Source organism: Oncorhynchus mykiss, chromosome 1 (assembly GCF_057628025.1).
Source record: "Oncorhynchus mykiss isolate SJ-2025 chromosome 1, ASM5762802v1, whole genome shotgun sequence".
NCBI classification, from domain to species: Eukaryota; Metazoa; Chordata; class Actinopteri; order Salmoniformes; family Salmonidae; genus Oncorhynchus; species Oncorhynchus mykiss.
The window spans coordinates 80,240,694-80,267,508 of NC_143022.1; the positions used below are offsets into that span (position 1 = coordinate 80,240,694).

General features: G+C 43.0%; 1 protein-coding gene across 23 annotated transcripts in view; it reads left to right on the top strand.

The window, feature by feature from the left end:
* Positions 1-24,724, top strand: part of LOC110529720 (protein bicaudal C homolog 1) — a 73,312-nt gene extending 48,588 nt beyond the window's left edge. For 2 of the 23 annotated variants that reach the window (XM_021612224.3, XM_090241361.1), the window contains exons 6-21: positions 2,826-2,879; positions 5,389-5,571; positions 8,584-8,835; positions 9,641-9,772; positions 10,918-11,107; positions 11,855-12,004; positions 12,136-12,323; positions 12,470-12,611; positions 13,555-13,726; positions 14,035-14,218; positions 14,330-14,369; positions 14,477-14,649; positions 14,878-15,040; positions 16,147-16,310; positions 20,205-20,319; positions 21,638-24,724. In XM_021612224.3, the coding sequence (XP_021467899.1) occupies positions 2,826-2,879; positions 5,389-5,571; positions 8,584-8,835; positions 9,641-9,772; positions 10,918-11,107; positions 11,855-12,004; positions 12,136-12,323; positions 12,470-12,611; positions 13,555-13,726; positions 14,035-14,218; positions 14,330-14,369; positions 14,477-14,649; positions 14,878-15,040; positions 16,147-16,310; positions 20,205-20,319; positions 21,638-21,765 (2,430 nt within the window). In that variant the 3' untranslated portion in view covers positions 21,766-24,724. The remainder of the gene's footprint in view (positions 1-2,825; positions 2,880-5,388; positions 5,572-8,583; positions 8,836-9,640; positions 9,773-10,917; positions 11,108-11,854; positions 12,005-12,135; positions 12,324-12,469; positions 12,612-13,554; positions 13,727-14,034; positions 14,219-14,329; positions 14,370-14,476; positions 14,650-14,877; positions 15,041-16,146; positions 16,311-20,204; positions 20,320-21,637) is intronic. The other 21 variants (XM_090241365.1, XM_090241368.1, XM_090241372.1 and 18 more) reach the window with 13 other exon arrangements.
* The last annotated feature ends 2,091 nt before the right edge of the window (positions 24,725-26,815 follow it).

Here is a 26,815-nt window from a genome sequence, read left to right on the forward strand (position 1 = left end):
TCCAGTGGGTCAGAAGTTTACATGCACTAAGTTGACTGTACCTTTTAAACAGCTTGGAAAATTCCAGAAAATTATGTCATGGCTTAATAAGCTTCTGATTGACATAATTTGAGTCAATTGGAGGTGTACCTGGGGATGTATTTCAAGGCCTACCTTCAAACGCTGTGCCTCTTTGCTTGACATCATTGGAAATCAAAATAAATCAGCCAAGAACTCAGAAAATAATTGTAGACCTCCACAAGTCTGGTTCATCCTTGGGAGCAATTTCCAAATACCTGAAGGTACCACGTTCATCTGTACAAACAATAGTACACAAGTATAAACACCATGGGACCACGCAGCCGTCATACCGCTCAGGAAGGAGACGTGTTCTGTTTTTGAGTATGTCCCATTTGCTAGTTGCTAGAGTGGCATTCAGTGGCCATGTTGCAGAGAGCCGTTGTAATTTGCTGTTTTGATTGGCTGCACCATAGGAAGCGAGTGTGTTTGGGCTGGATTGAATAGACGAGCAGTAGGAACCAGCTGTAATTACGATTTACATACACCTCTGCAGGAGGCAAGCTGCCAATTTATTTGTTGTTGTATGATTATAATTTTTTTAACAATACAAAACATACAAACGACAGCATACAAACGCTCACAAAGATCAACAAAATCACACTTGTCCAGACCCACCACCTCACTCCCTCAGCGCCCGCATTGCCTCAAACTACACCATTTTGTTTCTCTCCGTCGCTCAAGCACTTTCAACATTTAGATAATAACGCATTTGACCTTTCCATTTTGTTAACGATGGAGGATTGGTTGATTTCCAGTTAAGCAAACGTTTTTTCAAGATGATTTTCGGGGAAAAGTATTTTCCAACCCATTGGGTATCTCACTGCCCCCTCATATGCCATGTCTTTAAAAATATGCAGACAGACAGATTCAAAGTATATTGACATTGTAATACTTCTGACAGCCAACTTTCGAACTCCGCCCATAACTTTTGGACTTTATAACATTCCCAGAAGGCATGGATTATTGAATCATTGTTAGTTTTACACTTAAGAGGTGACTCTGCCGTTGTGCTGTAGAAATTGTGAATTTTTACAGTAGTTTATACTGGATTAAGCATACATTTTTGTTAACTGTAATTTGGTTAGATATGTTACAACATTCCCTCCATCTTGTAGCTCTTTTTAAGACTTTGTTCCAATAGTTTATGTTTTCTAACAGAATGTCAGTTGGATAGGCTCTCTGCAAGGTTTTGTATATCTTACCTATCATATGAATATCCTTTTCTGACTCAAATAGGATACCCTCAAGATTGCTTGGATATACAAAAGATTTTGAAATAAATGTTGTGATATTAAACTTTTATGTTGCAATGTATTTGAAAATATCTACATTGGTCAGTCAAAAATTGCTTTTTAATAAATGTATTTCCTGTTACCAAGTAATTTCCGGTTTCTATGCCTTTAGTTTTAAATGTGGACCAATTTATCAGAGAATTCTGAAAAGCTATCCAAGGATTGAGGTTGTTAATGTTCTTAGCTTTATCCTTTGAAGATAGACGTGAAAAAATTCAGCATGTGCATCTTCAATATGTACCTCTTTAGTGCATCTTCAATACGTACCCCATTGTTCCTCTTTAGTGCATCTTCAATATGTACCCCATTGTTCCTCTTTAGTGCATTTAACAATATGTCTCAAGTTAAAGCTCTGGGTGGCGAGTTGATACAATTCTGGAAGGTTAAAACCACCCTCTGACTTGGGAAGATGTAAAACTTTCCTTTTTATTCTGTGAGTTTTATTTGCCCATATAAAGTTTGTTATGACCGAGTATACTTCTTTAAAGAATGTCTTCAGTGGGGTGATTGGTATTACTGAGAATAAGTCTGAAAACGTTGGTTTATTCTACCTGTAAGATTTATGGGAAGATTATTCCATCTAATTAGATCTGCTTTGATATTGTTAAGGAATGGGATAAAGTTACCTTTTATATATTGTTGTTGTCACTCATTAAGTATCTTATGTGTTTAATATTTTTTGTGGTTCACTTAAAGTATTGCTGTAGATCGAGTTATTCTGATTTCTTTCCTATGGGCATTTATTATTTTTCTCTTTTTTTAGTTACCAGCTAGTCTTAAAGACTGGGGCTTAATTTGTTTTTGAAGTTCTGATTTAAATTTAGTCCGGAGTGATGGCTCTGTCGGCCAAAGCCTGGTTTGCGCCGTTATGGTGAGTTACCGATGAGGGGCTTAAAAAGGGAGAGAGGAAGAGAGAGATTACCGATCCGCTGGCAGGATATCTAATAAAGGCTTTTATCTTTTTTATTTTATTTATGTCATAATTATTTTAATCACAGGCCCACAGTCAGGGTGTAAAGTGATGAAAGGCAATGGCTGGGTCTGGGTTCTTAAAGATGGTAAGAGTCTCCAAACCACCTTCCTCTTTATGGTGTTATTCTGATCGGGTTGTGATGAAAAACAACATTTTTTTTGGGGGGGGGGGGGGGGGTTTATACAGCTAGCCAGCACTTGTACTTCACCTCCCCCTCCTTCTAGCTCTGACTCTACTGACAGCTACATTACTGAGGAAAAAATGACTTTCAATGCCTGTGATATGTGGTTGTCCCACCTAGCTATCTTAAGATGAATGGACTAACTGTAAGTCACCTGATAAGAGCGTCTGCTAAATGACAAAAATGTAAAGGAAATGAGAATGACGGGACTAAATGGACATTTTGCCTAAGGTTCTCTTTTCACGGCTTTATATTCCAGTTTTGATGTAACGGTAATAGCTAAACTATAACAATGACTTCTGTCTGTCCATCTGAACAGGTGTCCATTGCAGGCCAGCCAGGAGGGGTAGAGGCAGCTCGATCCAAAATCAGAGTAAGTTGGATGTCATTTCTATGGAGGTCTCTCTGAGGTCTGAGCTATAGAACTGTTATTGTAAGCATGTGTCACTATAGTCATCCTTTAGTTGTCTTTTAACTGCATGTGTTAGCTGTGGAGCCTGTGAACTCTGTGGTAATGCTCTGGCCGTAAACCATGTGGAACAGGGTACAGAGCAACCGGTTCAAGCCCAGCACACAATGCGTCTGGCTTGGTAGAGCTCCTGATCCATCTCAGAGGAAGGAGGGCCATTCCACTCGTGTGAGCCTCTGCGGTCCAGACCTTCCTCTTGTTTCTCCGCCATCACAATTCTTTGCACGCACGTGCTCCCTCTCCGAGTGGACCAAGACAAATAAGCTGAGTGCGAGAGAGTGCACGAAAGAGTGTGTTTTCACAGACAACAGGGCGCAACCCAGTTCATGCACTTCCTTGATAAAAAAAGTTAACAAATGGAATTTGGAAGTAGCATTTTAGGGTACCGTTGTTGTAGGAAGGGGTTTATAAAATAAGCTGTAATAGCCACATGATCTGTTCTACCCTCCAAAGAACACGCAGCCAGCGGATGAGTGGGGAGGATCAAAGACCACTTTCCTCTGACATCCTGCCTGCTTCTGTCAGTCCAAGCAGGACTCCTCGCCTCCCGAAGCCAAACACCTAGCAACCATACCAGTCCACCCAATCACTTAGCACCCCTCGCCCCAAACAGCAGCCCAGCTACTACCCAAACCTGTACCCTGTCCTTACTCATGCCACTCAGTACAACTATTCACACCTGTACCCTTTTGGCATATTATTTTCATACTGCCCAACCATATGACAACATCTGTACAGCCAACCCACATATGGTATTAACACCTACCCAGCTACCATTAACCCAAACATCCAACAACCCTCTACCCCTTCACCCAAATAAAAACCCTACTCTGCTTCGTACTGATGTTGGCTGCCATAAAAAATGTAGGAAAATAAATGAATCGTCGCCACTTCGATATACGCTATCCTCTAGCAGCAGGGTTTAGAGACGACCTTTCAGAGTTTGTTTGTTCCGGAGCAGCCTCTGCTGTTTTGGTTAACAGTACATGATCCTGGGTGGCCTCATCTGTCTCTGCCTGGGACCAAAACAATGATTGAATGGATTGGATGGGTTTTCCCTTCCCTGTAGTGCAGATGTGGAACATCCCTTGTTTGTCCCGGAACGTTGGTCTTCTGGCTGTTTTAAAGGGAAGACTCAGATTGAGTTGTACCCTTAAACTTGATTGTGTATAATGAACGCTTTTGTCTGTATTTAGTCTTTGTGTAGTCGTTATACAGTCTTTAAGCAATGTCTTCCTTTCTGTCCTTTTGTCTGCTTGACTCGTTCACACCTCCAGATTGAATACATATTAAGTTTAGAGTTGGCTGTAAGACCTGTTTTAAAAAGTTGATGGTAGTTCTATCTAAGCTGTTCTTGATTCAGAGCGCCTGGTTGGGCCGTTCTGTTTGTCCACTCTGTGTTTCCATACTCATTGGCTCTGACTTTACAGTGGAACTCCTGCAACGTGATATAAAACTAGGCCCAGAAACATATGGGATTAATCATGGGTGCATTTCTTTGGTCGGAGTAATTCATGCTGTTTGTCCTTCTCTGGCAGCCTAAGCTATGGCGCACTGCCCAAGACTGAGTGTTTGGATAAGTCTGCCGTGTGTGTGTGTGTGTGTGTGTGTGTGTGTGTGTGTGTGTGTGTGTGTGTGTGTGTGTGTGTGTGTGTGTGTGTGTGTGTGTGTGTGTGTGTGTGTGTGTGTGTGTGTGTGCGCACATACAAGAGTAGACTTATGTGTATGTATGAACTTGTCAGCAAATTCTCCTGGCCTCCATCTAGGCTGTTTGAATGACTGCTGTGATTTGAGTGATGGAGTCCACTTTTAGTCTCTGTTCTCTGTGATGGCTTGACTTGATGTATTATTTAGTGACTTTACCTTAACATTCACAGTCTGAGTATTAACAGACTGTCTAGGAGCAGACATGATCTGCTACTACAGTGTTGTACTGTATGTTTAATCAGCTCCCAATGGAAGTCTGCTGTAGCATGTGTGTGATGAAGGGCCTAACGCCTCCGGTCCCTACTGAGTACTGGCACAGTTGAACCCATTGTGATAGACAGCAGTCAGTGGTTTTATTGAGTTAAAACATTTCTATGCCATGTTTGGCCACTCCCGGCTGAAGTGGGACATGTAATGTCTGTGTAGATGTGTACATGCCAACCCTGTCCTACCTGAGCATTCCAAACTAGTACTTTTTGGTGCCAGGGAAAATGTATGGGAGTAAAAAGTGCATATTTTCTTTAGGAATGTAGTGGGGTAAAAGTTGTCCAAAATATAAATAGTAAACTACAGATCCCTCCAAAAAACAACATAAGTAGTATTTTTACTTATTTACTTTACACCATTGACTGCATGTATTTCGCTCTCTCTCGCCCTTTCTCTCACACACTCTTTCTCTTGGTCTATTAATCTTTATCATTCTCAGGAGCTGCTCCCTCTGGTTCTGTCGTTTGAGCTGCCAGCCATCGTGCAGCCTGACCCAGGCTCCCCCACAGTGCAGCACATCTCCCAGACATACAACCTCACCGTCTCCTTCAAGCCCCCCACACGTCTCTATGGGACCACCGGAGTGGTCCGCGGCTCCCAGAACAACTCTAGTTCCGTCAAGGTGAGGCCCAGCAACACCCCTCACATCTACCCACCAACATACCACAGTACTTAGTGAACAGCAGGGGTTGGGGCCTAGTGGTTCGAGAAGTGGACTGCTGTGACCAGAGGGTTGCTTGGTCAGCTCCCTAGTGGGAATTACAGTACTGTTGCCTTTAAAACCAAGCACTGTTCTCTAGCCCATGAGCAAGTAAATGTCTAATATAAGTTGTCTGGAGCTCCCTCTTCCTCTCCCCTTCTCCCCTGGGTCTCAGAGCTGTGGCTGGTGCTCTGGAGCCTTTCTCATCACTCAACCCAACACCCCCACCCCCCACCTAACACTGACCCACCCGCACTCTGGCCATCAGTACAACCCAGCCTAGGGGAGTTAGTGGACGGGGTCAGTTTAACTTGGGATGCTGGCCAGATTGGGGCTGGGGTTTTGGGGGGAGTATGTATGCTATGTAGTGAGAGACCTTGCTCTGTAAAAGGGGTCTGCCAAAGCCACTGTAGATTACTGTGCTGGCCTCAGGCTGGAGTTCCATCAGAAGGCCTTCTAATTCATCCAATGATTGTTTGCGAAGGCCTAGAATCAGACCATTCTGTTGGCTGCCAGGTGGCATTGAAAAACAGTGGTTTACTGTGATGTAAACTATGGTTGAAATGTTGTTGGTTCACTAGCTGAGAGTGAACACTCTTTTCATTGGTTTTTCTTCCTGCACTTTTGCCATATTTGGATGTGCAAAATGAATCTCATTTTTTACTGTGTTTTCCCTTGACCCAGTCGGTAACTTTAGTTGAGAGTGCTGTCCACACAGTCGCTGACCTTTGCTAGCTCCTTTGAACAGAGTGCCTGGACATTTAAAAAAATATATTTCACCTTTATACACCTCATTTACAACTGCGACCTGGCCAAGATAAGGCAAAGCAGTGCGACAAACAACAACACAGAGTTACACATGGAATAAACAGGCGTACAGTCAATAACACAATAGGACAAAAATAAAGTCTTTATACAGTGTGTGCAATGAGGCATGGCATGAGGAGGTAAGGCAATGAATAGGCCATAGTAGCAAAGTAATTACAATTTAGCAAATTAACACTGGAGTGATAGATGAGCAGATGGTGATGTGCAAGTAGAAATACTGGCAAAAGAGCAGAAAAGTAAATAAAAACAATATGGGGATGAGGTAGGTAGATTGGGTAGGCTATTTACAGATGGGCTATATACAGCTGCAGCAATCAGTTAGCTACTCAGATAGCTGATGTCTAAAGTTAGTGAGGGAAATATCTCCAGCTTCAGAGATTTTTGCAATTCGTTCCAGTCATTGGCAGCAGAGAACTGTAAGGAAAGGTGGCCAAAGAGGTGTTGGCTTTGGGAAGACCAGTGAGATATACCTGCTGGAGCGCATGCTACGGGTGGGTGTTATCGTGACCAGTGAGCTGAGATAAGGTGAAGCTTTACCTAGCATAGACTTATAGATGACCTGGAGCCAGTGGGTCTGGCGACGAATATGTACCCAGGGCCAGCCGACTAGAGCATACAGGTCACAGTGGTGGGTGGTATAAGGGGCTTTGGTGACAAAACGGATGGCACTGTGATAGACTGCATCCAGTTTGCTGAGTAGAGTATTGGAAGCTATTTTGTAAATGACATCGCTGAAGTCGAGGATCGGTAGGATAGTCAGTTTTACGAGGGTATGTTTGGCGGCGTGGGTGAAGGAGGCTTTGTTGCAAAATAGGAAGCCGATTCTAGATTTAATTTTGGATTGGACATGTTTAATATGAGTCTGGAAGGAGAGTTTACAGTCTAGCAAGACACCTAGGAGGTATTTGGCATTTAAGAGCAGTTGGAGGCCACTGAAGGAGAGTTGTATGGCATTGAAGCTCGTTTGGAGGTTAGTTAACACAGTGTCCAAAGAAGGGCCAGATGTATACAGAATGGTGTCGTCTGCGTAGAGGTGGATCAGGGAATCACCCGCAGCAAGAGCGACATCGTTGATGTATACAGAGAAAAGAGTCGGCCCGAGAATTGAACCCTGTGATACCCCCATAGAGACTGCCAGAGGTCCGGACAACAGGCCCTCCGATTTGACACACTGAACTCTGTCTGAGAAGTAGTTGGTGAACCAGGCGAGGCAGTCATTTGAGAAACCAAGACTGTTGAGTCTGCCGATAAGAATGTGGTGATTGACAGAGTGAAAGCCTTGGCAAGATCAGCTGCACAGTACTGTCTTTTATTGATGGCGGTTATGATATCGTTTAGTACCTTGAGAGTGGCTGAGGTGCACCCGTGACCAGCTCGAAAACCGGATTGCACAGTGGAGAAGGTACGGTGGGATTCGAAATGGTCAGTGATCTGTTTATTAACTTGGCTTTCGAATACTTTAGAAAGGCAGGTCAGGATGGATATAGATCTATAACAGTTTGGGTCTAGTGCCACCCCCTTTGAAGGGGGGGATGACCGCAGCAGCTTTTCAATCTTTAGGGATCTTGGACGATACAAAGAGAGGTTGAACAGACTGGTAAAAGGGTTTGCAACAATGGCGGCGGATACTTTTGGAGAGGGTCCAGATTGTCAAGCTCAGCTGATTTGTACAGGTCCAGGTTTTGCAGCTCTTTCAGAACATCTGCTATCTGGATTTGGGTGTAGGAGAAGCTGGTGAGGCTTGGGCAAGTAGCTGCAGGGGGTGCGAAGCTGTTGGCCGGGGTTGGGGTAGCCAGGAGGAAAGCATAGCCAGCCGTAGAGAAATGCTTATTGAAATTCTCGATTATCGTGGATTTATCGATGGTGACAGTGTTTCCTAGCCTCAGTGCAGTGGGCTGCTGGGAGGAGGTGCTCTTATTCTCCATGGACTTTAGTGTCCCAAAACTTTTTGGAGTTAGAGCGACAGGATGCAAATTTCTGTTTGAAAAAGCTAGCCTTTGCTATTGTCTGCACACTGTAAGAAAATACTAATCTAAATATTGCTAGATTCTGCAGATTGACTGATTGTATTGATATATTTATTGATTGATTTTCATCTCATCCCAGAGAGGCACTGCCATATTGCTGGAGCACCTGGCGGGCAGCCTGGCCAGTGCCATCTCAGTCAGTACCCACCTGGACATCGCCCCCCAGCACCACCTCTTCATGATGGGCCGCAACGGCAGCAACATCAAGCACATCACCCAGAGGACAGGAGCCCAGATCCACTTCCCCGACCCCAACAGCCCCCAGAAGAAATCTACTGTTTACATCCAGGGAATCATCGAGTCTGTCTGCGTGGCGCGCCAGTACCTCATGGTATGTGTCCATGCTTGGTTTGTATAGATTAAGTAATTGCCTTGTTTCTTTTGGAGAATGACCCTGCATATAGATTTCTGTTGGATAAGAGTTTTATTGTGTTCTGACCCTGACCAAGACCCTTTCAGCTATGTGGGTGTCTTGGTAAAATGTTATTCATTTAATTGTCTTTGGGTAAAAGCATTTGCTGAGCAAGATGTCAAAGACATTACATTTAAAGATTTTGGCATCCTGCTTAATGTAACATGAATCATAATATAAGGCAGCTATGCTAGTGTTGATGTCCTTTGTCTGTGGCAGTTTTGCCCAAAGACTCTTGAAAAATGCAGAAGTCTTTTTGTAAACATAACTTTTTTTGTCTGGACATGGGACACACAAGAAGAGGCCCTTCTGGTCTGCCTTGGGAGAACCGAGTCATTTGACGAGGAGATGAGCCTCCCCCACAGAGAGCCGTGTTTAGACCATCGGACTGTAAATTACAGCTCCGGCCCCAGCTTGTCACCACCAGCTTGGCCCAACTAGTTTAATTACACACAATGGGAAGGCCTCTCTATCGCTCAGATGAATATAACGTAGGAATGAGGTTGTGGTGGGATCATGCAAAACAGGCTTTTTTGGTCAATTGTTTTGGAATTTCTCAAGTAGTGGTTTTTCAACTGAGCCTTCTTTCTTAATTGAAATGTCTGGTCAGAAAAAAATGTCCCTGTTGTATTCTATGAGTGTTAGTTCTGTAACAAGGGTCTGTTTCATGGAATGTGATGATGATGATGATGATGATGATGATGATGATGTGTGTGTTCCACAGGGCTGTCTACCGCTGGTGCTGATGTTTGACATTAAAGAGGACATCGAGGTGGAGCCCCAGTATATCACCGCTCTGATGGAGCAGCTGGATGTCTTCATCAGCATCAAGCCCAAACCAAAGCAGCCCAGCAAGGTACCACGCTAAAACATGGACATCTAGTATGTTACACAGTGGCCTTAACACAAATCCAGGAAGCTACTTTACCAGGGTAATGCTTACAGCTAAGATCCAAGGTTTTTCTCCTGGCCCTGACTATAGTGCTGGAAAAATATATTTTTGGACAATATATTGATATTTGACTCTAAGACTCTGGTATTTTTCATCTTATAGCTTGTTCTCATCTTCTTTTTAAATAAATCAAATCAAATTTTTATTTGTCACATACACATGGTTAGCAGATGTTAATGCGAGTGTAGCGATAGTGAGCCAACATGTTTTCAGCACTTTTATTTCCCTGACTGGTCAAAACTCATTTTCTCATGGCTCTCTCATCTTTCTGAAGCAGACATATGGTGAGCAATATGTTTGGAACAACAAATCACCGTAACGAATCACAATACATATTGTATCGGCACCTAAGTATTGTGATAATATCGTATCGTGAGGTCCTTGGCAATTCCCAGCCCTACCTAACTACAAAGCTCCTTGCGTCATAAATCCAAACAATATAGTAGGCAGATCAAATTTGCTGGGCCCCAGCCTAACCACCGTCGCCAGGTGCCCTTTCCTCAGTGTGCCCGGCATGATGCCCAAACCCAGACAGGCCAGTGGGGAACGGTGGTGTGGTTCCAGTGTAAACGCAGCCCTACCCAGACCTCTCTTCTTTAACGAGGTGACACTACTAATCCAAACACCGCTTTGCTTCTGGCTATTTGGCTACTCCATAAAGGAGGGTGTGGAGACAGAAAAATCGTGACTGGACTCGATTTGGCAGGACCAACTTTGGCAAGTTTAGGGCCACAGAAATGATTTGTGTGCATGTTCATTCTTTATTCCTCGCTGTTTTCTAAGCACTCTTAATGGTAATGCTGGAACTGGAGAAAGTTGAATATCCTTTCCAAACTCCCTTAAGCTTTCTCACACGTGAATTGAAATGAACCACTTTATAAAAAATTATGTTTTGACATTTTACTAATCCCTTTTTGATTCCACTGTTCATTCCATTAAAGAAACAATTAATTATGTTGCTGAAGTGCATTTCATGCTGACAACAACCTGCCATTTCATTTTCTCTTTTTTCCTCCGTCTCTCTCTTTCTTCCACTCTCTCTTTCCCAGTCTGTGATCGTAAAGAGTGTGGAGCGGAATGCAGTGAACATGTACGAGGCCCGGAAGTTTCTGCTGGGTCTGGAGAGCAACGGAGTTTCATCAGCCCTGTCCCCCTCAACCATCGGCCCCTCCCCCACTCTCATCTGTCCCGTCGGCCTGGACATCCTGGCCTCAGCTGGCCTGGGGCTGAGCAGTCTGGGTAATGGAGTTCTCTTTACATCAGCCTCTTACACCATTATGAGAGTTCTTTAAGAAAATGAACCAGGTCAACCCAAGGCCCTTTTCCACACACGTTTATAGATCAGGGATTGAAAAAGAGGCTTGAGTGTAATATGTAATCCAACTTTATTGTTATCTTGTGAAAGGAAACAAAATTACAATAATAAATAAGAGACAAACCCCTTTACAACAGAATGAATCAGGAGTTCTGTATCATGGGATAAACTGTTGTGTTTATGTCTGGAAACTGACCATATTGACAGTGTGAATGATTGTCCTGCTTAAGCCATCTCTTCCTGGGGTGTACAGTATGAACCCAAAGGCCCATGGGTAAGATATGGGCCTCCACAGCTCGGCCTGTAGTTAATTACTACATCCCTCTCCATCAGATTACAGCTCAGCCTGCCAGAGAAATCCAAGCCTTATTTCTGGAGTCAAATGAGCCGTTTGTCAAACCCACAAACCTGTTTCAGTCTGCTTTGATATGTTTGGGTTGAAAGTAGCATAGTTTAGCATTAAGTTATTGACTGTGTTGAGTTATATTTGTCAAAGGCCCAGTTCTCTCAAATGTCTCTCTCTTATTTCAATCCTGACCACTGATATGAAAGGATTTGATGAGTGATGGTGGTAGTATGTAATAATATCTATTACTGGTGTGGGAAGAAATGAATTGTAGAGTGATACTGTAACGAGACACAGTCTTATACTGTGTATTTCTCTCCTCCAGGCCTCCTGGGGCCGTCAGCGCCCCATTCCCTCAGTAGCTCCCCGGCTCCAAACTCTGTCCTCAACAGTCTGAACTCTTCCATGAGCCCCCTGCAGAACCCCCCGTCTCCCTCCCCCTCACTGTGGCCCAGCTCTCTCACCAGCACACAAGGTAAGTTACAGTTGGCTGGTGCACAATCGCTCACACCTTGAGGTCTCACCTTGATCACAAAAAGCTAGAAGGGATTGATATGATGAAAGTGTTACGATAACACCAAGGAATTTCCTCCCTTGTGTGTCCAGGCTTCTCGTCTCAGTTGATGATGCACCCTGTAGCCCAGGCCACTCTGAGCAGTATCCTGCTCTCTGGGGTCAAGGGGTACACCCAAAACACTCCCTCCCCTCCCCCCGGCCTCGCCCCGATCGACAAGCAGACCAACGGAGTCCCTGACTGCTCCAAAGGCCCCTGTACCATGAATGGACATGTAAAGGTGGCTGATTTTTATAGACACATATTGACTAACTGTTACATTGAATGTATGTATACCTTGCCTATAGTGAGTATTCTTTATAGGGCTACAGTGTGTGTGTGTGTGTGTGTGTGTGTGTGTGTGTGTGTGTGTGTGTGTGCGCGCAGCACCCTGGCTCAGTCTATGGAAGGATGTCCAGTGCATCTCTGGCAGACACAGTTCTGAACCCCAACCAGTGTGACTCAGTTCAGGAGGCCAGCGTACACAACCAGTCAGAACCCCGCTCCAGCAAGTCCAACCAAGACGAAGGTAACACGTACACACCGCACCTACAGACAACAAGGAAATGTGTAACTCTTGTAGCTATACTTCAAAAAGGTTTATAATACTCAAAAGACAGCCTTGGTATTTGGCCTTATTACCTGTAAGTGAATTTTTACCACAATATATTTGTCTTGTTCTTATACGTAGATCAATATGCGGTCCAGTCCCTATTCTCAAACAACTTTTCTAAGGTTGCAGCAGGGTGACATTGATGGCTGGTAATTCCAGTGGTTGAGGTCCCTAATTTCCGGCGTCTCTAACATGTGTGGTTTGAGTGTAGCCTAGCTCTCACGCTCCTCACATTCCCGTGTTGTTGGAACTGGAGCTCAGTGGGCTCCCTAGCCTCCGCCTCCAGCCTGGCTGGTCACAGTAGTAACTGTTTCCTCTCCCTGACCTCCTCCTGTGTTCTCCATCCTGTTCCAACTGGCTCTGCTCCCCGTAACCATCAAGCCCAGGGAGAAACAATCGAATAAAAGCATATCGAGGAAGCCTACACTCTCACACACACAGATCCTATTCTGCAGGCCGGGTTACTGCCTGGAAGAGTGGGAAATTAAGAGAAAAGCTCCTTCATTAGACTGCTTCTGTTTTTTATTAACACCGGGGCCAACTGTACGTTTTAGCAGCTACATTTAGTCACGCTCAAGCCATCATGCAGAGTGACTTACAGGTGCAAACAATGTACTGAAATATATACATGACAGACGTTGGAAAGCTGAGCAACAAGGCACTCGAAAGAAAAGGTTGCTTTGGAAGAACAAAAACTTGGTTATCAAGCACAGGGATGATACAAGAATGTAAAGAGTATAATAGCACATACAGTCAGATATATAGCCTATTAACTAACTTCATTAACTCACGAAGGAAGGAATATAATATCCCACGTTACTGTTTCTTCACATATGCTCTTTTACTTTCTCTCTGCCAGGCTCTGACACCTTTGTGGAAGTGGGCATGCCCAGAAGCCCATCTCACTCAGCCAATGGGAACGAGCTAAAACAGATGCTGGCTTCCTGTAAGACGTCAGGGAAACGGCATGCGGTGGAGCTCCTCCAGGGGACCAAGAACTCCCATCTCCAGTATGTCTGTCCAGAGCTACAGTAAGACTATAGAAGTCCTCACTCTTTCATTCCTATGCCTAAAGGGTACGACAATACGACTAGAACTCATTCCGGTTCACTGGGTATGACTCCCATACATTCATAGAATAGAAAATTAAAGAACTTTGTGACAACTGCTGGTATACAAAGGCCTTTATAAAATATGTTTGTTTGGTTGGTAAGAAAATAATAGTAAATAGACTGTCCTGTATGTCTTGTCTGTGCTGAAAGCTTCTCTGTTGTGACGGGGTTTGTACCTTGCTGTTTTTCTAATATGATCGTAGCTCTCTGTTGTCCCCCCCCCACAGCTCAGACTGCCTCCTGTCAGACCCAGAGTCGAGTGCTTCAGACGGCCCTGTGACGGATAAGAGGGCGCCGGGCAGTGAGCGGGCAGCAGAGAGGGCAGCAGAGAGGGCAGCACAGCAGAACGAAAGGGACAGGATCCGCTTGGCTCCACATTCCTCCTTTGCCAACATGCAGGTACAACTAGAGGTATTCCAACTCCACTTCTCTCTCTCACATACACGCGCTCACACATCAGCGGATGGCTCAAGTGAATTTGACAGGTAGGAAAACTGACACTGACCTTCCTCTCCGTTTCAGGCACTTGAATATGAACAGAAAAAGCTGTTAGCAACCAAGGGTAAGTGTCAATCTTTCGGGCAGTTCCTGTCTAGTCTCAAGGGATACTGTGTTAATTTTTTTCAGACCTTTCTGGTAACAGAGGTTTTATCTGTGTCTTGTGTCCAGCTATGTTGAAGAAGCCTGTTGTGACTGAGGTACGGACACCAACTAACACGTGGAGTGGTCTGGGTTTTTCCAAGTCCATGCCAGCGGAGACCATCAAGGAGCTGCGCAGGGCCAACCATGTTTCTTACAAACCCACAATGAGTACCACCTACGAGGTAAACTCTGACTATGAGGTAAACACAAATGGAGCACTCAACTGTTGAAGAGAATGTGTTTTTACTAACATACCTGATATAAAAGCTTATGTGAAGACTAATATGAAACATCATAATGAATACAAATAAAAAAAAGATAAATCTGTAAAGCAAAAAAAGTTAACTGAATTGAACCATTACTGAGAGCTTATAACTGCAGCCCATGTATCTATCAGTAGGATCTGATATCCCCCTTCTCTCCCCCAGGGCTCCCCCCTGTCCCTGTCCCGCTCCGGCAGCAGAGAGGGTGTGGGCAACGGCAGTGATTCTGACAACTGGAGGGACAGGAACGGGGTTGGGAACAGTCTTGTCAACCACGCCGAATTCCCAGCGTCTGTTAGCAGTCCCAAGAGGAAGCAGAACAAATCTGGTGAGCTACCCAGCAGATATTTGTCTGAACTTTTTTTTTTTTATGAAATCAAAAGGAGAAGAAAGAGAAAGGGAAGAAAATCAACACACCCACTCAGTCAACTCTCTCAAAAGTGTTGATGAGAAAGTTATGATGATGACGTAAGAAAGAAAGGGAACAAAGTCTAACCTTGAACAGCAGATGCTGTGTGAAGATTGCCTTGTTCATTAAAATGTGTATAAGTGTGTGGGAGTAGATGTGTTTAAGTGTTCCTTCCTCCTACACACCTGCACTTAGCAAAGTTGAAGAGACCAGATACGTCTGTTCATTTCCAACTCATGTTCTTATCCTTGTATCAAATTATTTGTTATCATCAAAGCCAATCATTACTGGTAATGCTGTAAAGAAACACACATTTATTCTACAGTATCTTGGCTTGTATTGCACACATTAAAGACAATCAAATGGCATACTTTAGCTTTAATAGATACAAATGTCTCAGTCACAACAACGTTTCAGCAGCAAGATGCGTAAGGGTTTATTTTATGTTGAATTAATCTTTTTTTTTTTTTACAATGATAACTGTCTATGAAAATCTTCTTTAATATTGACTGTCTGGGGCTCCTGAGTGGGGTAGTGGTCTAAGGCACTGCATCGCAGTTGCTAGCTGTGCCACTAGAGAACCTGGTTCGAGTCCAGGCTCTGTCGCAGACAGCCTCGACCAGGAGACCCATTGGCCCAGCGCCATCCAGGTTAGGGGAGGGTTTGGCTGGCAGGTATGTCCTGGTCCCATCATGCTCTAGCGACTCCTGTGGCGGGTCGGGTGCATGCACGCTGACACGGTTGCCAGGTGTATGGTGTTTCCTCTGACACATTGGTGTTAACCTCGATGTGGGCATTGTGTGAAGAAACAGTGCGGCTTGGTTGGGTTGGGTTGTGTTTCGGAGGACGCATGGCTCTCGACCTCTCGCCTCTCCCGAGTCCGTACGGGAGTTGCAGCGATGAGACAAGACTGTAACTACCAATTGGATACCACAAAAAGGGGGTAAAAGTTTTTATTTTGTATTATTATTTTTTTAAACGTCATTGACTTGTCTCATCTTCCTGTGACTGCTTCTGACTGACAGCTGCGGAGCACTATCTGAGCAGCAGTAACTACATGGACTGTATCTCCTCGGTCACCGGGAGCAACGGCTGCAGTCTCCAGTCCTCTCTCAAAGGGTCGGACCTGCCGGAGCTGTTCAGCAAGCTGGGCCTGGGGAAATACACTGACGTGTTCCAACAACAGGAGGTACTGGCCTATAGCCGCCGTAGCAAAAAAGTAGAATAAATAAAATGCTTTTCGTGAACTAACATTAAGATATACATACACTTATTTGAAACATCATATTAAAATATAAAATAGATTTTGAAAGTTGTCTAATAGCATAAGCATGTATAGAAATGTTGTAGCCCACGAAGCCCAGAGTGCTCGAGCTGCCTAGGCTAGAAATGGTGTAGCCTCAATGCGTTTATAAATTATATTATATAATTATTGTATAGTGCACTTTGAGTGACCTTTATACGTGTATTTCATTAACTAACGTTATAACCTCATTACCTCAACCTCATAACCTCAAACCTTTAACTGATAAGTTACATAATAGCAATTATGTGGATAAAGTGCTAGACATGTTTGTTGACCAAATCTACTTCGTCAAACAACGGTTAGAAGTCTGATACGATCAGCGCTGTCACTGTTGACCGTGAAGTAGGCTATTTTCAAGTTTTCACACTGGTAGGAAATTGGACTGATTTTGATTTGACATAGCCATTGGTGGAAAAAATGCCCAAATGTCATACTTGTAAAAGTATAGATACCTTAATAGAAAATGGCTCAAGTAAAAGAGAAAGTCACCCAGTAAAGTAGTACTTGAGTAAAATAATTTGGTTTTAAATATACTTAAGTATCAAAAGTAAATGTAATTGCTAAAACGTATGTAAGTATTAAAAGTACATTCCTTATATTAAGCGAACCAGACGGTACCATTTAAAAAATATATATATATATATTTACGGATAACCAGGGGCACACTAACACTGACATAATTTACAAACAAAGCATTTGTGTTTAGTGAGTTACCAGATCAGAGGCAGTAGGGATGACCAGGGATGTTCTCTTGATAAGTGTGTGAATTGGACCATTTTCTGTCCTGCTATGCATTTAAAATGTAATGAGTACTTTTGGGTGTCATGAAAAACGTATGGGTGTCAGTAAAAAGTACATACACTGCTCAAAAAAATAAAGAGAACACTTAAACAACACAATGTAACTCTAAGTCAATCACACTTCTGTGAAATCAAACTGTCCACTTAGGAAGCAACACTGATTGACAATACATTTCACATGCTGTTGTGCAAATGGAATAGACAACAGGTGGAAATTATAGGCAATTAGCAAGACACCCCCAATAAAGGAGTGGTTCTGCAGGTGGTGACCACAGACCACTTCTCAGTTCCTATGCTTCCTGGCTGATGTTTTGGTCACTTTTGAATGCTGGTGGTGCTTTCACTCTAGTGGTAGCATGAGACGGAGTCTACAACCCACACAAGTGGCTCAGGTAGTGCAGCTCATCCAGGATGGAACATCAATGCGAGCTGTGGCAAGAAGGTTTGCTGTGTCTGTCAGCGTAGTGTCCAGAGCATGGAGGCACTACCAGGAGACAGGCCAGTACATCAGGAGACGTGGAGGAGGCCGTAGGAGGGCAACAACCCAGCAGCAGGACCGCTACCTCCGCCTTTGTGCAAGGAGGAGCAGGAGGAGCACTGCCAGAGCCCTGCAAAATTACCTCCAGCAGGCCACAAATGTGCATGTGTCTGCTCAAACGGTCAGAAACAGACTCCATGAGGGTGGTATGAGGGCCCGACGTCCACAGCTGGGGGTTGTGCCTACAGCCCAACACCGTGCAGGACGTTTGGCATTTGCCAGAGAACACCAAGATTGGCAAATTTGCCACTGGAGCCCAGATGAAAGCAGGTTCACACTGAGCACATGTGACAGACGTGACAGAGTCTGGAGATGCCGTGGAGAACGTTCTGTTGCCTGCAACATTCTCCAGCATGACCGGTTTGGCGGTGGGTCAGTCATGGTGTGGGGTGGCATTTCTTTGGGAGGCCGCACAGCCCTCCATGTGCTCGCCAGAGGTAGCCTGACTGCCATTAGGTACCGAGATGAGATCCTCAGACCCCTTGTGAGACCATATGCTGGTGTGGTTGGCCCTGGGTTCCTCCTAATGCAAGACAATGCTAGACCTCATGTGGCTGGAGTGTGTCAGCAGTTCCTGCAAGAGGAAGGCATTGATGCTATGGACTGGCCCGCCCGTTCCCCAGACTTGAATCCAATTGAGCACATCTGGGACATCATGTCTCGCTCCATCCACCAATGCCACGTTGTACGACAGACTGTCCAGGAGTTGGCGGATGCTTTAGTCCAGGTCTGGGAGGAGATCCCTCAGGAGATCATCCGACACCTCATCAGGAGCATGCCCAGGCGTTATAGGGAGGTCATACAGGCACGTGGAGGCCACACACACTACTGAGCCTCATTGTGACTTGTTTTAAGGACATTACATCAAAGTTGGATCAGCCTGTAGTGTGGTTTTCCACTCTAATTTTGAGTGTGACTACAAATCCAGACCTCCATGGGTTGATGATAAATTTGATTTCCATTGATCATTTTTGTGTGATTTTGTTGTCAGCACATTCAACTATGTAAAGAAAAAAGTATTTAATAAGAATATTTCATTCATTCAAATCTAGGATGTGTTATTTTAGTGTTCCCTTTATTTTTTTGAGCAGTGTATATTTTGGGGGGTGTAGTAAAGTAAAATTGTCAAAAATATAAATAGTCAAATACAGATACCCAAAAAAACTACTAAGTAGTACTTTACACCACTGCATATAGGTTAAATTGTATATAATTTTTGTTGTTGTTGAGAAGTAGCATAATGGTCATTAATGACTTGTCATTTAGTTAATTGTATGTCCCACTTAGAATTAACAAAAACTGAACTGGTATGACAAAACATTTATTTTTCCTGCTCTAATTACCAGTTTATATTAGCAATAAGGCTCCTCAGGGGTTTGTGGTATTTGGTCAATATACCACGGCTAAGGGCTGTAACCAGGCCCTCCGTGATGCATCATGCCTAAGAACAGCCCTTGGCCGTGGTATATTGGCCATATACCACACCCCTTCGTGCCTTATTGCTTAACAGGTGGGTCTAATCCTGATTGCTAATTGGTTAAAACCGCAACTTAAATTTGTTTTTTTTAAATACAAGCTGTGACTTTGCTGATAGTTACTGTATTGAGGAAACATGTACTTACTATGACTGTGATGTTGTTGACCCACCTAGCTATTTTAAGATTAACGCACTAACTGTGAGTCGCTGTGGATAAGAGCGTCTGCTAAATGACTAAAATGTGAATGTAAAATGCAGCATGGGTTAACCACATTAACACAGGAGCAGGAGCCTTCATCCATCCCTGCTTGGCTGACTACAGTATAGTAGAGATATGCTACCCTAAGCCTTGGCTAGAATTGATGGATGGATCCGTCCTTTTTATGGTGCTATTCAATGTTTTAGCTGCCTATTGCAGCTAGGCTAAGCTTTTTTGCTGCCTATTGCAGCTAGACTAAGCTTTTTTGCTGACTATTGCAGCTAGGCTAAGCTTTTTAGCTGCCTATTGCAGCTAGGCTAAGCTTTTTAGCTGCCTGTTGGAGCTAGGCTAAGCTTTTTAGCTGCCTATTGCAGCTAGGCTAAGCTTTTTAGCAACATATTATGCAGTGGACTTCATGGGCTAGTGACTAGACTTATATTTATATACAACTAATAGCTTTATTGATATTAGAGCACATGGAAAATATTTGATAAGGGATGGGCATTAGTTATTTTATGTTGCAATGGGGGATTTTATTGTAAAAAAGATATATATTTATTATAGTGTATAGCAGGGATCATCAATTTGATTTCTTCTTGAGTGGATGATTTTCTGGTGTTTTTAGTATTATTTCTTTGCTCAGAAAACTAGGATGGGCCAAATAAAATCCCAAATGTTTCTAATACCGCCAGTTGGGGAACCCTGGTGTATAGTGTGAAGTGGCATAATAAAGATATTGACTGTGAACATGCACTCTTTTCAGATCGATCTCCAGACCTTCCTCACTCTGACAGACCAGGACCTGAAAGAGCTGGGTATCACCACATTTGGAGCACGCAGGAAAATGCTGCTTGCCATCTCAGGTGTGAATGACTATGGTAATGTACAAACGTGTGTGTGTGTGTATGAGTGTGTGTGTGAACCCAGTTCCAATGACGTGTGCGATCAGGCTGGTCCTGCTGGGCTGTATGTGGTGATAATAGCTCCTGTCAGAAGTGTCGAGGGGGGGGTTTCGGGCCGTGCCAGAACCTCTCCTGATGGCGGCAGTGTGAAATTGACTTCTATTTTCATTAGGCCTCTATTGTCTGGCTCTGCCACTTGCCTGAGTGGCAGCCAGTCTGACAGCCAGCGAGCTTATGGGCTGTGGTACAACTATAGCCAGGCCCCATAGCTGAACATTCATTGCAATCAATCTCTACTGCCATCCATTGGTTTCAGTAGTCAGTGGTGCAAATCGTGTTTTTCTTTTTGGCTGACAGAGAGGAGGCAACGAAAACCCCACATGTTTGTTGTGACATGAACTAATCCTTGTTTATAAAGGCTGAACTACAGGAGTAATCATTTTCCTCCACCAGGAGTGTACATGATTCAATGAAGTGGCATTTTGATTGAATATATGAATTCCTGTAGAATAGGACTTAGAACATGTTTTGTACCATCGCAGGTATGATCATTTCATGGTTTTGTATTAGAGAGAAGGGATCATATCTATATCAAAGTTTGCTGCTCATTTTTGTAGTGTGTCTTACTGATGCAGTAGGGGGTCAAGTTGAGGTTGGTAGAGGGAGGTAGTCTGTCTTACTGATGCAGTAGGGGGTCACATTGAGGTTTGGAGATGGAGGTGGTCTGTCTTATTGATGCAGTAGGGGTCACATTGAGGTTTGGAGATGGAGGTGGTCTGTCTTATTGATGCAGTAGGGGTCACATTGAGGTTTGGAGATGGAGGTGGCCTGTCTTATGGATGCAGTAGGGGTCACATTGAGGTTGGAGATGGAGGTAGTCTGTCTTATTGATGCAGTTGGGGTCACATTGAATTTGGGAGGTGGTCTGTGTTCTGTTTTGAGAAGTGCTTAAGGCGAGAGTTGGTTCCACTGCTGCACTCCGTTGCCAAGCACAGATCAATTCTAATCTCTGCTCCAAAACAGGAACACACTCCCTTCTCTCCTCACTTAAAGATGCTGAACCATTTTATTGACACATTTTTAAATAATTGTGTTCAGTAGATGGGTGATCTGCCTGGCAAACCAATGGGTCACAAAGAGAGGTCTTGTTGACGTTCAAAGATGTACTTTCCCTCCAATTTTGTTTACAGTTTGAAATGACTTGTCGGACTCTTGATGAATAAACATAGTATGTTATTGAACATATCTGAAACAATTGCAATTATACAGTATTATGTTCTTTTGTCTTTTCCAGAACTGAACAAGAACCGAAGGAAGCTGTTTGAGCCTCCTATCAGGTCCTCCTTCCTGGAAGGGGGCGCCAGCGGGCGTCTGTCTCGTCAGTTCCACGCTGACATGGCCAGTGTCAGTGGCCGGTGGTAGAACTCCACTCCCCCAGAACCTAACACGACAGAGACCCAGCATTCAGTGCCTTTCTCTGGGCTTCTGTAGCCCAGTCTCCAGCCTCTCTGGGTCTCAGTTGTCCACCCTCCCTCCATCTTATGCTTAACACTGACTGTTAAACTCTTTTTTGGGGGGGGGCATAACAAAAAGCCATAGTTTAACCAGAAGTGCCAAAAAAGAGATCTCAGCGGTATAGAAAGTCCAATGTTCACTCCACATAGTGCTAAAATGTTTTTGTGGAGTATCTACACATGAAGGGTATTTGACTAGTTATGAAGGACAGGTACTGTCTAATAGTTGTCATTTTTTGTTGAAGGGAACAGGCCAAATGATTAGTACGAAATAATTACATTGATACCGTCTGCATTCGTAGTATGCTGTTGTATCAATGACATGCACTTTAACAATACTAGAATTTTGCCTGTGAAAGCCTGATTCCTCATATTGGAATACCTATGCATTTTGTATTAACTCAAAGCACAGATGTATTTGTACCAAGCCAAATGTAAGCACTTAGTGAGATGGGGGAATGAAGTTAAAGTTCAAAGGTAAAAGTGCCCAAGTGACATCATCAACTAAACACAGAACCTAGAGAAATGACCTTTGACCCCTCAGTGTTTTGATTGATGGACATTCCACGAAGGTCAGTGCTGTATCCACCAGCAGTTGGGCAGCAGTCTGTCAAGGTCATATGTATTTAGACAATTATGATTTTGTATTTGCATTATGATTTTTTTTTTTTATCATCATTTTTGGGGGGGGAGGTTTTAATGATAATCAGTGTACATGTATTTTTTTTTTGTATTTTCATTATTTTATACAGTCATGAATGAGTTCCTATGGTTTATAGTTTGTATATTATTAGTCTCTTTGATAATTACTTTTGCCCCATAATCTGTGGAGCGGTCAGGCTGTGCCATGAGACAGCAGCAGATAGAGAGAGCGCAATCTGTCAGAAGTGATTCTGTTTGTTGGCCTCCTATGGTTTTCTTAGTCCTTGTCATTATGTTTCCTGTTAACCTTTCTGTGGTCTCTACTCTATGTTGAATCCCACCGTGTTCCTCTATTGATTCAGGAGTCCAGTCACTATTCCCAGACGGTGTGCTTTTATCTTTCCATTCACTTGGACTGCCTTTAGAGCTGCGAACAGAGCAAGAACCTACTTCAATGTAGAATGCCTCCACACTACTACAGTATATAATGCCTTTACTTCTCTCTCTACAGTAAGTTGCTCAGCAGGGAATCATTTCTATTAGAATATTGCAATTTTTCTGAACAGGACTGACACTACTGCTCACCTGACACCACACCGTCGGTGGAAACTCAACTTTGTTTCATATGACAGCCCGTAGCCTAGACACGTTTCTCAACATTTACCAAGATTGTGTCCTCATGGAAGAGTCTAAAGTCTTCATAACATTTATTCTAGATTAAATTAACTATAGTGGAAATATACAATTGTCAGTATCGGTTGTGAAATCAGATATCCGGGAATCTTGTAAAGCTATATTTGTTGAAGTAACAGGATTATGTGTGCAGTGGTGCTGCTTAACAAAGGATGGGCTCACTCTGAGCGCTGTGTTATGTTTGGGTTCATATAATGGCACAGTATACTCATACCTTTTTGTTAATGTTGACTGACTCTGGAATGTGTATTTGCTATAACTGCTTCCGATTGAACCCCCAGATTAAGCCTGGAAGTTGAGTCTTTTTGCATTCTATCATATACAGAGTGTTCGTGTGAAGTACTCACCATCTTCATGTGCAGACCGTTTGTTGGTAGATGGTACAGCATTTGACTGACAATGCAGTGACCTGTATGTAGAGCCCAAGGTGTGAGTCTAGAGGCCACTCAATCTTCAAACTAGATTCTAGGTTCAGAGTGTTGAAGTAGATGGAGAGAACATTTCAAAGCAACTTGCATGTCAAAATTGTTCTTAAATGTTGTTTCGCACAGCAGCAACATACATCACTCTTAGCATCAACCGTTCTGTAATCACGCACAGAGAGAAGTCATTTGTTTTTCGTTTTGCATGCTTTCTCTCTTGGCCCTCTGTTCTATCATGTGTTTACACTATACCACTTTCCTAACTGATTTGAGCCATTCTCAATGCCGTTGTTGTAATAATATAACATATTCTGACAAGGTTGTCATTTCCGACCAGTAGTGTAGTGGTTCATTTTCTTAGACATTTTAAAAAGAGACAGGATATAAAAAGGGATTTGTTACTCCACAAAGAAATATGGGGTTTGTTTAACCCTTTATAATGGTACTATATTGAAGCTGTTCAGCATTGATTTATGTCAGTGCAGTTATGTCGACCCATGTACCTACAGTGCAGACGACAGTGTTTGTTTTCGCCTCTGTAAAGCCTCTGGTCATTTGTCTGTTTGGAGGGCAATAGAGATTGTTTTCTGTCAAGTGAATGTTAAAGTGAGAATTATTGATGCCTTTTATCTAGTTTAATGAAGGGAGTCATTTGCAATCAGTTTACCGCCGACCTCCTTTCCCCACATCCTTTACAGAACCGTTATTTCATGTTTGTGTTTTGTCCTTGTTATTCCTAAAGGGATACATTTGAAGGGGTCTACTTTGTACTGAGATAGATCAAATGGGTCAACATTTATAATGAATGTAAACCACTAAGGAATTGACGTATGTATTGCTTTGCGTTTCTATCCTGTGCAGTCATGCTTGTTTTTTAGCAGAATATCTCTAGTTTCCTGTGAGAGAGAGGTACAGTTCCAAAAATATTCCACAAAGAATTTAAGGAGTGATATTGCCTTTTGCCATAGCTATTTTCATTTTGTTGATAGGATTGTTGAGCAGGACATTGTTTTAGCTCTGTTGTTAAAATCTGTAAATATAGTACAGATAAAAAAGTGTTTGAGGAGTTATCAAATGTTATTACAAAGGAAATAAATGTATGCAGTAAAATGTTTCCTTTTGTTTTTGTTCATAGCACATACATTTTGACTGTTATAGTGAAGAATGATATTCAATGTGTGAAGACAGTGAATTTGATACAATACTATGGTAACCATAGCTGAGGAAAGCCTGTGTGAGGCCCACTCTCATAATCTGGAATATAATCCAACTCTTGGTATGTCCGATTTGGTGATAAAAACGGACATGTCCACTAATCCCGAGGCAGGATCTATCTAATCCCAGAGAGTGAATCGACAGAGCACTAGGAAACACTAACCCATACCAACCATCCTGCCTGTATCACCACCGTACTAAATAAGGAATGTATTGTCTCTCCAATGTAACGCTCCGACCCCTTCCCTCAGATTCACTGTAGAGAGGAAGGAGAGGGAGTAGCAGCAGCTGGCAAATGTAATCCATTCCCATGTAATTAAGTGGCCCTGGGGTCAATGGTGGGTGCGCTGTTCTACTCTCTACTGAATGCATCACCCTTCCAGTCAGGTCACAGCTACATTCTCAGCTGTATTGTGTTTTGGCTATATACCTACCCTTTACCACTTCGACAATCTATTGTATCACTCTTTCTGTCTTGCTCCAACTGATGTGTGAGGAGCTCTCTGGAGCAAAATGGCTGCCATGGCATTACCCAGGTGGGTGCTACACATTAGTGGTGGATGCAGGGAGTTTCTGCTGCATGTAATGTAAAGCCCTTTGGGCACCTGGTGGAAATAAACACCATGTAAATCCCATCTGTTATTGACTGAATATTTAGATGTGTTTATCTCCTCCAGGGGGCACTACAGCAACAAAACTCCTCTACAAGGCCTACCGGTGTATTGAGCTACATTACAGAAAAACATTTATTTGAATCATTCAGCTTTACTTACTGGCTATTATTAGAACATGATCCTTGAATTTATTAGGCTTTTACAGAAAATTGCTTCTAAGAGGAAATAGTGGCTCAACCTTTTATTGGTGTGAGCATTTCAAATTCTTGGATGTAGTCCTATTTATGGTACATCTCATTTAGCTTAGTCTATTGAATTATTTCATTTTAATTTGAGGCTGTAAAACAGTCTGAGGCACATTCATTGCCCTCCACTTTCCCCATAGCAGATGTATGCGCTCTGTGATGTAGAAATCGTTCATCCAAAGCAAATGGACCTTCTCCATTCACAGCAGAAACAGCTGGCCTCATTGAAATGTTTTCTGAACAAGCATAGCGCGTAGACTATGATTCCCCTCGTTATCTCATAAAGCATCATTATCCCCTGCTGGGGAGAGAAAGCTGAACAATATATCACTGCCTTTCATGTAAATCTATATGTAAAGTTAATGTCCAATGGTTGTTCTGTGAGGATGTGTAAGGAGGAAGAAATTTCTCCTGGAATTGTTACTCTTTGAAATGTCATTAACATGAGAAAACAGTTCTCTTGTCCTGGAAACAGTGCTGCCATTTAGACATCAATGAAGATGGTGTGATGGCATCTAAAAATAAGTGTAAAAAAAGATGCCACCCAAAAATACTTTCTCCCTCGCAAAATGTCACTGAGGATGGTTACAGACAGAAGGCTTTCCGGACAGTGTTGTCCCCTCACCTCTTGTCACCTTCACTATCAGAATGTCTGACTGTTGTAGAAATGCTCTGCATGTTCTATGCAACATCTATGAGGATACATTGATTGAAATTGAAATGGTATTGACTTACACCCTGGTCTCGACAGTATATTGTGTTTGAGAGAGATTTTTTTTTTTTAGAACAGTAATATGTTATTTTGGGCAGCTGCCACATGAATGAAATGTAATATCTAATCCTAACTCTGAAGTCGGTATTACATAATGGACTGCAGGACTGCGGGAGTTATTACATTGTTGTACTAAAAGTCTCTCACACTCTCTTCAGGTAATTGCCTTGCTGCAGGCAGAACAATAACATTTTCTTTGTGTGAAAATGTCCATTTGAAATGCTGTTCCAAAGAGAAGCTGCTTCTGCTAGTCCTACATTAGCATCACAGGAGAAACCATGAAGATTTATAGCTCTTTTAATTACAATCTAACTATGCGCTCAATGAATCCCCTGGCTCTTACTATTTAAAGAAC